The sequence below is a fragment of the Argopecten irradians genome, chromosome 1, assembly GCF_041381155.1.
Source record: "Argopecten irradians isolate NY chromosome 1, Ai_NY, whole genome shotgun sequence".
In the NCBI taxonomy this organism is placed as follows: domain Eukaryota; kingdom Metazoa; phylum Mollusca; class Bivalvia; order Pectinida; family Pectinidae; genus Argopecten; species Argopecten irradians.
In genome coordinates, this window is record NC_091134.1 from 63,340,734 (window position 1) to 63,354,961 (window position 14,228).

The window sequence follows — 14,228 nt, forward strand, 5'->3', positions numbered from 1 at the left end:
TGGTATATGTATTTGTTACCTGAAATATTAAATTATTAGATTAATTGTCCAAATATATCCATGTTAGGAAATAACGAGTTTAAATTACTATTGTTACATTACAATGATCCCAAGCTGATACTTCAAGGTGGTGTGCTCGGGTTATCGATCTTCTTACAATCAACATACATGCACGTATCAAATGATTCAATTAAACCAGATTCTTCAATTAATTAAACATAAAAGACCTTTGAGCGATGAAATCGGATGTGCAATTCGAATCCTCCCATTCAGACCTGCATATTACTATTTGCAATAATAAGTTGGCACCTGAATAACACCTGTTCTTATGGAAATGACATTAATGGTTCAGAATCCAAAGATAAGCTATAGACATTACGAAGACGTCCTCCTCAAATTTAACCATAAAACTTAAATTTATACTGCATAGTATTACATACATCAGCGTAGAATACGAATATGTGTTATCTATGCACTATCCCAAAGGGATGGAAACGAAACCGAATGTTGGATGAAGCAATTGTATATTTTTTAATACACATCAATGTAAAAAAAACTTCCTGACAATATATCACAGATGTTCAGAAACACAAAAAATATCACTGTAATTACTCAAAGATGGCACTATTAGTGTCTGATGCCTTGAGATTGTTTATTTATGATAATGAAGATGCAATGCCATTGTAACAGTCAAATGACATGTCGGCTTTTATCGACCTACAGACTTGTTTTGTATAAAAATAAAATTAATGGAAATACGTATCAATGACATTCCAAAGTGGATGTTTGAAGTTATACATGGACATATTACCTTCAAAAACGTTTGTGTAAGATATCACATACGCTGTAACAAAGGGTTTACATTTTTAGTAACCTTAGTAAATACTAATGCTTCCATAGATACGCTGTTAGTATAAAGCTAAGCTCTCTTTACTACCTTCATCAATCTCGTTTTTACTTTTCATTTTATTTGCTTTGTTTTTGTTTTTTGTTTATGTTTTTTTTGTTTCCACACAGAAAGACAAAAGACTGCTGTAGTCAATAGATTCAATAATTCAGAAATTTCATATATGTATACCGAGTTGAATTTGATTCAATTCAAAACAAAACAAAAACAATGACGTGCAATATACAATCATCTCTAATGATATCACAATACATACTGTTGGTGGGATAATGAAGTCCATTTGGTTTGTCATAACCTGATTGCCATTGTAGTAATCAAAGTTCATCTAATACAAATATACTCGCACGAAATCAAGACATGCAAGAAAACTAATAATTCACCTTCATGTAAATATGTATCAAGATAATAATATGGGATAAAGAAGTAATTCCAATGACACGGGATCCCATCAAACGTAAGTATAGATGATACGAATTACTTCAAATGGTAAATATGGGATAAAGAAGTAATTCCAACCGTGTGGAAAAAAAACACATGTAAAATTTTCGAGGCGATCTGCCCCTTTATCAAGACACACAAAACGAACACAATTTCATAATATGATATGAACAGTAAACAGTATTACTGTTTTTATTATTTTATGTAATCGTATTCGTTGTGCGTGTCTATACCAAGGACGTTTCATTCTCGTGGGCATTTCCATTCATATGGCATTGCCTACCAGTATCCTTTTGTATTAAGTCAATCTTTTGTTGTTGCATTGTGTGTAGATTTAATCTTCTAAGACCTCTGGACAACAATCGATCAGAAGCCTTGTTATAACCGGCATGGCTACACCTGCCTCAAACAGGTACTGTGGCGGAGGGAAATTCTTATCCTTGTAGCAGAACTCTGGATAGCCTCTTAAGTACATCATTTGTACAACGCATCTGTCATCAATGATCGCAACAGCAGGAGATCCTGAGGATCTGCGTTCGAACTCCTTGGATGTGTGGAGAAACATCTTGCCAGTGACTGTGCAATTCATTCCATCGCCATAACGACATACAGCGTAATCACCGTGAACCGAACGGTTTCTGTGATCCTCCCACCACTTAATAGCTTTCGTGACATCCGATCTTAGTCCTTGATCGTCAACATAAACGCTACATTTGATGTCAGAGCGTAGGTCAACCTCTGTCTGCCCTTTCGGATACCCAATTAGATGTACGATATCTCTAACACTATCCTTCTCTAGCTGAAGCGGAGGCGGGGGAATGCTCTCTCCTGTCTGCATCTTCAGAACAATGACGTCATGGTCAACATCAGCAAACGGAATGTCGTATTCGAAACGGAATTCTCCGGCAGTTGTTTTACCATCTCTAATTCCAAACATTACCTTGGTAGCTTGCCTAAACAACTTATCGAACACTGCAATCGTAAAATAAATCACTCTCAGTAAAGACTAAAATCATATATACTGTTTTGTTTCCGACGAGACGTTTCTTGTGCTTGGAAATAAGACTATACAGTAAAACACGCTTACAACAAATTCATGATCATAACGTAGTTATTGTCATTCACCGTTGAGGTTCTTATAAGATGTCTGTAATAAATGTTTAATGAATTATGCATATAACGAAATAATTTTGTTGATCCTCAGTGATTCGTTTCAGCCGTGTTTTACTGTATATATTTTAGGAAGAATAATACACTTTGAAAGAAAATGAACTTTTGTATTACATAAGCTTTATATCAGTTTTGACATAAAATATTATCAACATCACATTATTTCAAAACATTTTATTGTTTGTTTCAGTTTTACGGCCAATCGACAACCAAGGTCATTCAGGGTCAAACCACAAGTCAGACACCAATATTGTGATATAAAAATGACTGTATATAAAAGATCAGGATAAGACAAAGGCAAGCAAGAACCAAAACACAAATTGTAAATGTTGATTTAATAAAAAAAAAAGGAGTTGCGTGGGATAAAATAATTTTAGCTAAAACACATGCACAGTGTTGATGAAACGATGAGTTGATAAGATGATGCATGTAAAAGTAAAATGACATCGATACCGTTATCTGAATGGCACTTAACTAGAAAGATACTTAATCATATTCCATACCTTCTATCTGTACTTCGTGATCTTTAAGAAATTCGAACAACTGTCCAAATGGTAACGGTTGCTTCCTGGGATTTAAATATCCAGACTGGAACCCAAACAGGTCTTGGAGTTTCTTTTTAACAGATTCTTTCTTATCACTTTGTTCTGCCTTTTTTAATATCCGCTCCCAGACGATTTCTTCAAAATAAAAAATACAAATCATGACTTTATTCTACAACTAATCGGCAAATTGCACATGAACAATATTGGTTACGTATAACTATGTGTCATGTCGTGTTTTAGGGAGAGGACGTGTATAAGATATGTTGTCTGTCGTCTAATTCTTATTGTCTTTAATATTTGACAATAAAATATTCTGAAATGAAATCTTAAAACAAAACTTGACAGTTGTTGTTGTTGAAAGTAACGTTTTCTAAAGAAATAGTTACGCTAAATGCAACAGTATTGATCCCAATTTTTAGCCTAGGTTGACAAATCAGCTCGTTGAATCGACTTGTTTTCCGGTAGATTTATTGATTTGTCAACAAATAAATGTGATATAATCACCGTATCCATCCTATAGCAGGTCGAAATTAATATTAATTTAATTTATGTTATAGGCAACACATCTGTTTTGATATATATACGTTTAATTGCCATTTTGAACGTTCATCCCATTACCTGTGTCCTTTACTATGATACATATCCGACGGGTTTCTGAAATTGGTGTTCAAATACTGAGAAAGCAGTGATTTTGTTGACGCCGTGGCTAGCCATGTAACACAGCCTCAGGCGACACGAGTGTTGTAAGGTTAGTAGAAGTTTCTTACTTACTTATTATCTCCTTAAAAACATGATATGCAGTCATGAGATAGTTTTTTCCAACACGAAACCCTGTGGTCGATTCCAATAAGCAGCCGTCTTTCTTTAAAGTGATGAGTCCAATAGACTTCCTCAAACCAGGTATACCCATCGCCTCTATGGTGGAATGTGATAGTGTCGCGTTCTCACTCTTATGGAAGTTACCTGCAGTACCTGGTAAACGTTAGAACATGGCAAGTTTGAATTGTGACTAACAAAGGATATCAATCATACTGAGAACAATCGTTTTAGCATTTGATAATATTTTCCATGCTTTATATGCTTCTATTTATTAGCTGAATATTGAAAGATGGATGAAAACGTGATAAACGTTACACAAAATCACGCTGACTTACCTCCATCTGTTTCTTTTACAGGAACAACTTCACGGACAAGCTGGGTATGGCCTGGAAAGGAATTTCGAGTATAATGACATGTCATGTACATACATTTAACACCAACAGCATTACATTTCAATTTTATTATTTACATGGCAGCGTGAGAACGATGATGTTCTAGTAAATCATGAAAACAACATTCCGAACATCTACTCCTTTGAGATAGCCTATAAATCTTTTGAGTCGGTACAACATCATTCGCTCTTAATTGCATGCACTTATATTGAATGGATGTTCCTTTGAAAGTGTCTGTTTCCTGGTCACTCAGATGTTTGAATAATTTGTGCATTGTCTCTTCAAACGCGTTAGCGTCTTACTAACCTTTACAACAACACAAAATATCAAGTTTTTCCGCCACCACGTGCAGACAGGGAGATACTTAGAGATAGAGACTGAGGGACACATACTTTTTAATAGGACGTGTTCCTATTTCAGTCTGTTTTTGCCGATGTAAGCAACTCTTTTAAAGACTTTGCATTCGATCTCACATTAAAAAATGGCGACATGACAGGTGATTTGACTTGATAGCTTACGAAGGAAAAACGTTAATCAAGCATGGCAATTAATGATGGCAATCGTTATGACTTAGTAACAGCTAGGTGACGATAAGTCTGCTATTCGGTCAAAATCGGTAGTAAATAACACATTTTACTGGGATCTAAACTTAGTGTTACTTGCTTATGTTTCATTTTGATTTCTACTACAATACACCATACGTTCGAATTCATTTTTGTGTTGATATGTTATAAGTACATGTATGTTTGCGTTTTATTAACACAAACGTTTCATGAGAAAATTATAATAAAAATGAAATTAGAATATTTCTTTTATGATATGAATGCTGATATTCATGTCGTGAAACTTTTGAGCCATACTGTTAGAAAATTTTGTACTGTTAAGTTATTTTAAGACTACTGGAAATGTTTCTGTTTGGTATATTAAATGAGAATTCCTCACGCTAAAGATGACGGAATGCTCGTAAGAATTAATTACTATTCCACATTGTTCATAAAATAAACCGGTTTTGTAAGCTCCTGTTTTAATTGTGACAATTTTCGAAGAAAGTAAATGCGTTATTGATAATTAAACTTCTTTATCAGACGAAGCCATTGAAAACGTTCATAATTGCCTCAGCTGACTGACTCATGACCGTATTATGTTTTTTACATGTGTTGTATAATAGAACAGCTGTGGATATCACACGACAATCATTATATTAGAAACGGTGAAGTTTACAATTACCCTGATATGTGCTTTTGATTGCTTTCATAATGAATAGCAATCACTAAACTGTCGTATTCGAAATGGAATCATCCGGCAGTCGTTTCCCCATCTCTTACTCCAAACTGTGCCGTGACTTCTTGTTTGAATAATGTATCTATCCTGACAAATGATTTCCAATGATACTCTATAATATGTTTTATTAGAATTTCATATTCTGAATATTTTTGCTGATGATTCAGATGAAATAACACCGAGCACTGATACAAAGGAATGTAAGAGCCTCACCTGTTTCTTGTTCTGGAACAACTTCTTGTGGGGGCTGGATATGTCCTTAAAATGTCAAAATAAAACATAAATCTTATGCACCAGTTACACACCAATAAGAGAGAATAGTTCTTTTTAAACTGGTTTAAGTTACATCAAAACGGTGTGAATCGGTAAATAAAACTTTTCTATGGAAACGCTCCACTCTCTTGTATCATTGAAATTGTAATAACATATTTACATATCACTTTTAGTTTTGATAGTATTTAAACATTATGAAATAAAATGCCATTAGATTTATTCCAACAATATGCACTATTTTATATAGTTACATTCTTATTACTAATATACACAATAAACCTGTACTATGACTGTCAACCCCTGTACTCTCCTGGAGACAATCTCGTGTACCTACAAGTAAATCATAGAAATATAGAATAGATAAGAATTCCACGGAAGAGGATGTGTCGCCTGAACAGCATCACAAAAAATGTTATTTACAGTTGAAAATATTGTTAATAATTAAGTGAAGTTATCAAGTCCAAAACTCTTGTAAATATTGATGCATTTTGACCAGTATTAAACCACTCTTAGATCTCATTAATATAAAGCAATATACCACATTTGGTTGAAATTCGAAAATAAATACTAAAATTATCGAGCGGAAACCATAGTTTTATCTGTTTTGACGATTTTAAAGTCCCGTAATTCTTGCAAATATTGAAGGATTTTGACCATTATAAAACTCATCCGAGATCACATTAATATATAAAACAATACATAAAATTTGGTTGGAATCGGACAATAGATACTTAGTTATCGCACGGAAACCGTTTCCCGGACGCCGACGACACCGACGCCGACATAGTGATACCTAAGTGTACGCAAGGGCGACACAAAAATGGATCCAGACGGTTATTTACTCTGACATCTGGTGGTTCGTAACATACATTGTTTTAGGCTGTGCACAAAATGTGGTAACCCAATCTTTTGTATTAGGTAAAAGTAGTTAGTCAGTTTTACCTATTGTAATTGCAAAGTTGACTCTGACTGTTACCTGGTCTACATTAGTGTATTATATAGCTGTTTATTGTCCTCCGTTGCTCCATCTGTTGGTGACATTTATACAGGGCTGACTTAAAATCGTAGACACTGAGCGTATGCACGTATTTCCTATTATTTTGACGAGTTAATGTTTAAGTGCATGTGGTTACCGTAATAAATATTTGTTAAATGGGCTACTTAGACATGTGGCAACTTTTATTATTTCTATAAGTCATTGAGTATATATTTGTTCTCACCTTCATTCAACATAAGTTTGATTTCTGTTTCTTTTTGGTCAACGTAGGTACCAAGTCTAGGATTAACTGTTTTCAGTCTTTTTGTAAAGAATCCATAGTTACCCAAGAATATTTTCTTGTAATTGTGAAGTGCTAAAAATAGCTCGGGTATCGTATTAATAGCATGTAAGTCCTTCCGCGAAAGTGGGGCGTCATTAAATAGATTTTTTATTCTATTGAATACGTCAGACAAGATTTGAGTATCTAGATAATCTGTCATCTGGTTTTCGATCCAATTAGCTTCCTCTTTCACTTCTGTTTCCATTTTGACTGTAGTTTCTCAAAACCTGAAAACAATTGTTTGGAAATGATGGTAAATCAATCGACACCTAGATCACAGACTCGTTGGTAACGCTAAAAGTAAACGTGCTGATTATAGGGTAAGGTTAAATCCGGACTTAGTTGACTCTTCTACTCTAGAGCTGGTGTAATTGGAAGCACACTTTATTTAGTATCTGCTGGTCGGAGGAAAATTTTAGTTAACGTTCATCTCAAGCTATTTCGACCATCCGAGTATCATCATATTCGTGTCAACTTTCCAATAATTATTTTGATTTAGGGCATGTATATCTTGTGCAGTAGAAGGTGTAGGTAAAATATTGCGTAAGATAAGTTAAAAAAAAATTAAACAAATTCAGCTTTGTTTCCAAAATTCGTTGGTTAAGATGACTTCATATTCATGCCATTTATTTGTTTAATTTATTTACCAGATAAGATAGCCAATGAGTTGTAACCACAATGCCGAATATTTCCGGGCAGACACTGCAAAGTATTACTCCCAATATTGACTTTGTGAGAAGTTAACCATTCCACTTTTTAATGAAGTCAAAGTGGAGCTAACCCTCTATTACTAACACGTTTAGACCTTTTTCATAAAACCTCACATGCAATGAACACTCATTAAAGATCGTATATAGGATCTTAAATGAGTTTTCATTGCATATAAGGTTTTGTGAAAAGAGTCTTAGAAGGTTTTATTTTTAAAATTCCAATTTCATAAAATCTCATATGAAAAGAACAAAACTATAAGATATTTTTATCACATAACTAAAACAAGCTACATTTAGAAGTCACGTCATTGTTTGTTGACGACAAGTCATGACGTTACATTGGATTTCTAGTCAATTTCCAGCACAACAGATTACACTATTAACACATGCAAAAATATTACTTAATCGTTACTGGATACCAGAGGCATTTTTGTCCACACTGTCTGAATTCCGTCTTTGCCCCATATATATACTAATATATCTAAGCACAAAACACAGATGAACAATAAAATGACACTTTTCTATCGCTCGCGCTTTCAGGATTTCCCCTTGTTCAGGCGATGTTTTAATGTCTAAGAGACTAATTTGTGACGTAAAATATGATTGAACAATAAAGAAGGGGGAGATAATAACGTTATACAATGGATTTAGTGCCGGTTTAAAAACAATCCCTTAGTTGTAAACTAAGAGATTGTGCAAAACTTTTAAAATCGATACTATTTTTTTTTTGTATTTGTTTTTGTATTTTTTTTTTCAAATTTTGTAACACATTTGACATGAAAAACAGAGACACTTTCATTTTCCATATATACAACGTACATACACACGCCTTATATTATCAAACATATATATATAGAGAGAGACGGAAAGCAAAACATCAGAAAAGAAAAAAGGAGAGGAAATTTAAGTGAGAGAGAGAGAGAGAGAGAGAGAGAGAGAGAGAGAGAGAGAGAGAGAGAGAGAGAGAGAGAGATGATTTTATATTGTTAATATTTCAGGGTAAAGGAGTATGAATAAAAAGTTAAAGTTTAGCTATTTTCCAATCTTTCTCAAAAATAAATTATTGCTCTTTCTCCTTTTTCTCCTATGAAGACATCTCATTCTATAAATAAACTGTTTTATAACTAGCAGAAATTCCTTGTCAGCTTTGATGGAAATGGAGCTGGAGGAATATAGACCGAAAATAAAAGTTTGTTTATTGAAACCAAAAGGAATGAATAAAACTTCCAGTAGAGCTTTGAAATGATCTAAAAGAGTTTGTGCTTCTTTACACTTCCATAGAATATGAGTTATTGTTCATTTTCAGAATTATAAAAGTGTTTGTTGTTAAGATGTGGTAATTTATTCTGATCTGAAACCATTGTAACTTTGTGTTTTTAGTAATATAGAACTGAATTTTGTAAATTTGAGACCAAGTTGCCTCATCAAGATCAAAGTCTTTGTTCCACTTAACTTTACCAGAAGGCACGGATTCGTTGTGTATCAAAATCTTGACCTGAAATTGACCAGAAATTCATATGAAATTGAGGTCAATTTCACATGAAGAATTTTCCCGAAATTGACCTGAATTCAGGTGAAGAATTTGACTTGAATTCACATGAAGATTTCTTCAGGTCAATTTCAGGTGAAATTGACCTGAAATTGACTTGAAAAAATCTTCATGTGAAATTGACCTCAATTTCATGTGAATTTCATGTGAATTTCTGGTCAACTTCAGGTCAAGATTTTTTCAGGTCAAATTTACCTGAAGACATATTGCCTGTGTATTACAATATTTTAACATATTTAGGAGGAATATACACTCTTGAAACTTTCATTATTAAGCCTATTGCTTATGTTATTTACTTCTTGAAATAATGGCGGCTACCTGGCAGCATGCTTTTTCCAATAAAGAGAAATAACTTTCTTAAAAAATAAAAACCTCCAAATCTTAAGGTTGCATAACACCAAATAAAATTCAAACTAATAACCGTTCCGGTACAAAAACCATCAATACCAGGACTTTTGTTATTTTTCAAAGTTATCCCCTTCATGTAAAGTAATTAATCCATTCCAATCGGTACTATCAGTTAGTGCCCTAGTTATAATATGCAGTGTATAACGTTGTTAATTAATGTCGTCTCTAAGACATTAAAACATCGCCTGAATATGGGACATTCCTGAAAGCGCCAGCGATAGAAAAGTGACTTTTTTTCGCATTCTTGATATTTTGTGTTTAGATATTTAATTGATACACAATGTTTTAACATATGAACTATAATACTATATAATAATCTTTGTACCATATTTACTACTTACATACTAAGTAATTCGTATGATACAGACATTTGTTGATAAGGACCAGTGTTATCTGGAATACAACCGTTGATATTACTTCTTTGAAAATAAGAAAAATAACAAAACGACGAAACCTGTTGCATGTAGATTCAGCCTAGTTTATGGGATATTGATGTATGATCATTAAGATCACATTGCCGACATTTTCATTCATACAAAAGGAAATATATCACAACTAATACCGTGTTTGATCAGTCTTGGTACATTAACATATAACACAGGTACCCTAGGCAGGGTTTCAGTGATCAAGCTATATTATAGTCAACCTATATGTACGTGTAGTCACACAAAGCTAACATTAAACTGGGTCAACAGGATAAATATCTAGGAAGGTGGTAATCTAAATACACTTAAATCTAAACCTGCCTTATGTATATGTATTCACAATGGATATTACAGAATACAACACGACAAACCGAAATAAGCCTATTGGTTATTTCCGTAAAATGTATATGAAGATGTTCAGTTGTTGCACATAGTGTAGTCGTTATACTTTGATATTAGTAATGAATTCAACACTTACATGTTCTTCCTTGTGACGTGAAAAATCTCAATATTCTTAAAATAATTATTTTACTTCTGGAACAAAAACGAAAGTAAAGATGAGGATTTCTCAGTATTCTTAAAATAGTGTCACGTGATTTGTTATTTCATCCATCTGACGTCATATCACGAGGAGTTTATGAATAGACTGTAGAGAGAGTGTTAGGGTTAAATATGAGCCAGCATTTCATTTACCTGGTAAAATGTACAGTTATTGTAAGCTTTGAAGCCTGAAGACAGCTCCGTTTTTAAAATGTCCAGCTCGCTATAGAAATCAGTGACCACCTCATGTACATATTGTCCTGGTGTAGTCTATAGTAAACAGTAACTCCATGTACATTGTACAAACACCGTATAGGAAAGGTGGTATCTGCAAACTCAAACCACAATCTACAGGCATCAAATCAATTTTAATAAATGAAAAAATATGTATGGTAATTATTTATTATATACATGTAACCCTGGACAATACTAGTCGCAATATACCACTCGGCTAGACAGAACTTCTCTAGTTGAGCGTCAGACTAGTATTCAAGAGGTCCCGAGTTCGATCCCTGACAGAGGCAGGTATTAAATTTATTGTAAATCATGCCCCCTGTTACTTATATATCGTTCTACTATTGTTTTACACATGGGCCTTTAGTAATATCACTAAAGTAATATCTGTAAATTAGTAGGATGATTTTGAAACATTGGAATTGTATTGATTCAGATGGTAATCCATGACATTTAAAAGGTCATAAACTCTATAATTAGGAAGAGGACAATGGAAAGAATACGTGAAAACAAAAGAAACAAAAGTAGATGGAGAAAAAATAAAAAGATTTTTTGAGATTGGATGAGAATATAGGTGTTGATAATTGTTGTCAATAAAAGTTTAAAAACAAATAAGAAGACTGTTGATGTAAACAATATTTCTTCAATAATTTCTTTACTTATTGTCGAGACTTACCGTTTTGTTCATGTATAAAATTCCTTAAAATATATCATACGAAATATTGGAAATATATATCTGAAAGGCGTTGATGTAGTTGACATAGATGCTTCACATTATTTACAAAGAATCGCATTGAGTGAAGAAGAAATTTGTTAACGACATATGCACATAGATAACCAAACATTACAGTATGTAATAATTCATCAATTTATTTCCATCTGTCGGTTGTAATGACAAGAGACTCTACCCTGATAAATGTTTGTTAGATAATTGGTAGTTCGTGTTAAATCATTTTTATCCCTTTCATCATCATTCTGGTTTCTGGGCATCACAGACAGGACATAAAATAACAAACCCGCCAATTGATTCAAATTAATTGATTCAAAGATCCCGGGTCGTAGATTAAGTGCCCTTTTCTCCAGACTGTCCAAATTTAAACTTTTCTTCTGTTAGACTGTTCACGCACATGATCGTTCTCGGGTGGTAGCACAATAGGTACGTTGTTATCTGGATCTGTTAGCAAGACAAATAAAGTATTACGTTTGTTACAGTTACAGTTATAGTAGCTGTATACCTTAAACATGGCGGGCGCAATGTTCTCAGATTTATCTTAAGATGCAGTGTCTTTCTAATGTATATGTTCTATAAAGACCGAAATTCTTACAAATTAATGAATAACTAAAAAATTCCCCCTAAATATCACCTAAATTAAAGATATCAATGAGAACACAAGAATCTAAGTAGTAACAATAAATGTGTTACGATAATAGTTAAAGATGCTCCACCGCTGACAAATGGTATTTTTTCTCTATCAAAAACAGGAGCAGACGAATTAGAATTGTTCTTCAGTTACAAAAGTTACTTACGTTACACCATTATCACCATTGAAAATTTTGAACTTCTGATTTTACTTCAAGATAAAAAAAAACCATTAAGAATAATGAATTGCGTCCCGAAAAAAATCCGTGGCACTATAGCCTATATGGAATGAAGTACTGATTGCGCATGCACCAACAGCAAAATGAATGATTTTATATTATTTTTGAGTTGTGTTTATTAGACATATATATTGCGATTAGATACCAATTATTGTTCAAATGATGAGTATCGTTTAAGCTCTGTCGGCGGTGGAACATTTTTTAACGGGATTACTTGTATTAGCAGTAAACGTGTTCCCAAAGTTGTTTGTGTTATAAAGATCTTACCCGTTATTCATCAAACGTTGAATATCTTTCTCTTTCTTCTCCACTTCTTTAGCGAGTCTCAGATGAACCTTCCTCAGTCTTTCAGTAAAATATACATAATCCCCTACCGCTATTTTATTTTCTCTGCGAAGTACTTGGAATAATTCGGGCATTTCTTTAATGTCCTGTAATTCTCTGCGTGTAAGTGGAGCATCACAAAAAAGAAACTTTAATGTTTTCAATTCTGTGTCCAGAAGCTGATTGGCAAGATAATTCGCCAATTCATTGTGGGCCAACATGGCTTCCTCGTTCCCGTCTGTTTCCATTTCCCACGCCAGTTATTTCTTGAAACAATTAAAACAATAATAATATAGTACAAATTCATTGGCAATTTGAATTATATAACTATAGTCATAGACCCTATAGATGAACTTGTTGAACTTGTTTTTGGTTCTATGTGGGCCAATACGAAGTGTCATTTCTGTCACAAAGAGCTGACTTTCAATTGTAGGCAATGGGTATACATGTATTTGCTTGTTCATCCTTTTGCCAGTGACAAGTTGATATTTAAGCTGCAAATGGTTACGGTTGATGGACGGTGGACAGTAGATACACAGTTCTAATTTATTACCACTAATATACAACCTCTAGGTGGTAAGTTGGAAACATCCCCAAGTTACCAGTTACTCATTGTTATTTCTCCAATTCTCATTCTTCTCCTTAACCTGATACGTCCGTAAATGACTCTGGCTGTTAATATAACGTAAAATAACCTTCTACAGATACATGTCAGTCCACACATGCCGAGCAAGCACATATAACAACGAGAACCGATATTTGTGACCATCTCAGTGTATTTATTAGTATCTAATTACTTTGTCAATGTAAGCACATTGGATAGTGATTGTCTACGATGTAGACACACACCCTGATCTTGGTCAAGAGGGGATCTGGACAAAATTCTAAACAATTCAACAGGACGTCATGTCTATACATATTAGCAATTCGAAAGAAATTAAAATACATGTACATAATGGATACGAAAGGCCAATAACTCAAACCGAAATGAACTAGGTCACATATATACTGATAACTTGGTTGATGTTGAACGTACACACTATAGTAATGAATTCAACACTTACATGATCTTCCTTATGATATGTATCACTTTCAATACCGAAAGTGAACAATTTCCAGTATTTTTAACTTCTGGAACAAAACGAAAGTAAGGAAAAATTCCCAGTAATCTTAAAATAGTATACCTGACGTTATCCCTCTGGAATATAACCCATATATATGATCTAAGGTGTTCCGAATGACGGCGTCTCTGGCCTAGACCAGGTCAGTAATATGATGCCAACCCATACTGGTAC

General features: G+C 33.7%; 1 protein-coding gene across 2 annotated transcripts; it reads right to left on the reverse strand.

The window, feature by feature from the left end:
* Positions 1-507: 507 nt before the first annotated feature.
* LOC138304862 (uncharacterized) lies at positions 508-11,569 on the reverse strand. Of its 2 annotated transcripts, XM_069245208.1 has the most exons (9): positions 10,715-11,569; positions 10,153-10,204; positions 7,046-7,371; positions 6,105-6,155; positions 5,766-5,810; positions 4,215-4,265; positions 3,832-4,032; positions 3,019-3,195; positions 508-2,317 (listed from the first exon to the last, which is right to left on the reverse strand). In XM_069245208.1, the coding sequence occupies exons 3-9, from the start codon at positions 7,347-7,349 to the stop codon at positions 1,680-1,682; spliced, it is 1,467 nt and encodes a 488-aa protein (XP_069101309.1). In that variant the 5' UTR covers positions 7,350-7,371; positions 10,153-10,204; positions 10,715-11,569; the 3' UTR covers positions 508-1,679. The 2 variants fall into 2 exon arrangements, with proteins under 2 accessions (XP_069101309.1, XP_069101298.1); XM_069245197.1 differs by lacking the exon at positions 10,153-10,204 and having other exon boundaries at positions 10,715-11,568.
* Positions 11,570-14,228: the final 2,659 nt, after the last annotated feature.

Bases quoted from the DNA above. Each gene is read 5' to 3' on its own strand.
- LOC138304862 (XM_069245208.1), bottom strand. From the start codon at position 7,349: ATGGAAACAGAAGTGAAAGAGGAAGCTAATTGGATCGAAAACCAGATG. The intron at 4,033-4,214 runs GTAAGTCAGCGT...AACGTTTACCAG, and splicing joins TGTAAAAGAAACAGATGGAG to GTACTGCAGGTAACTTCCAT. The intron at 2,318-3,018 runs GTATGGAATATG...TTACGATTGCAG, and splicing joins TCACGAAGTACAGATAGAAG to TGTTCGATAAGTTGTTTAGG.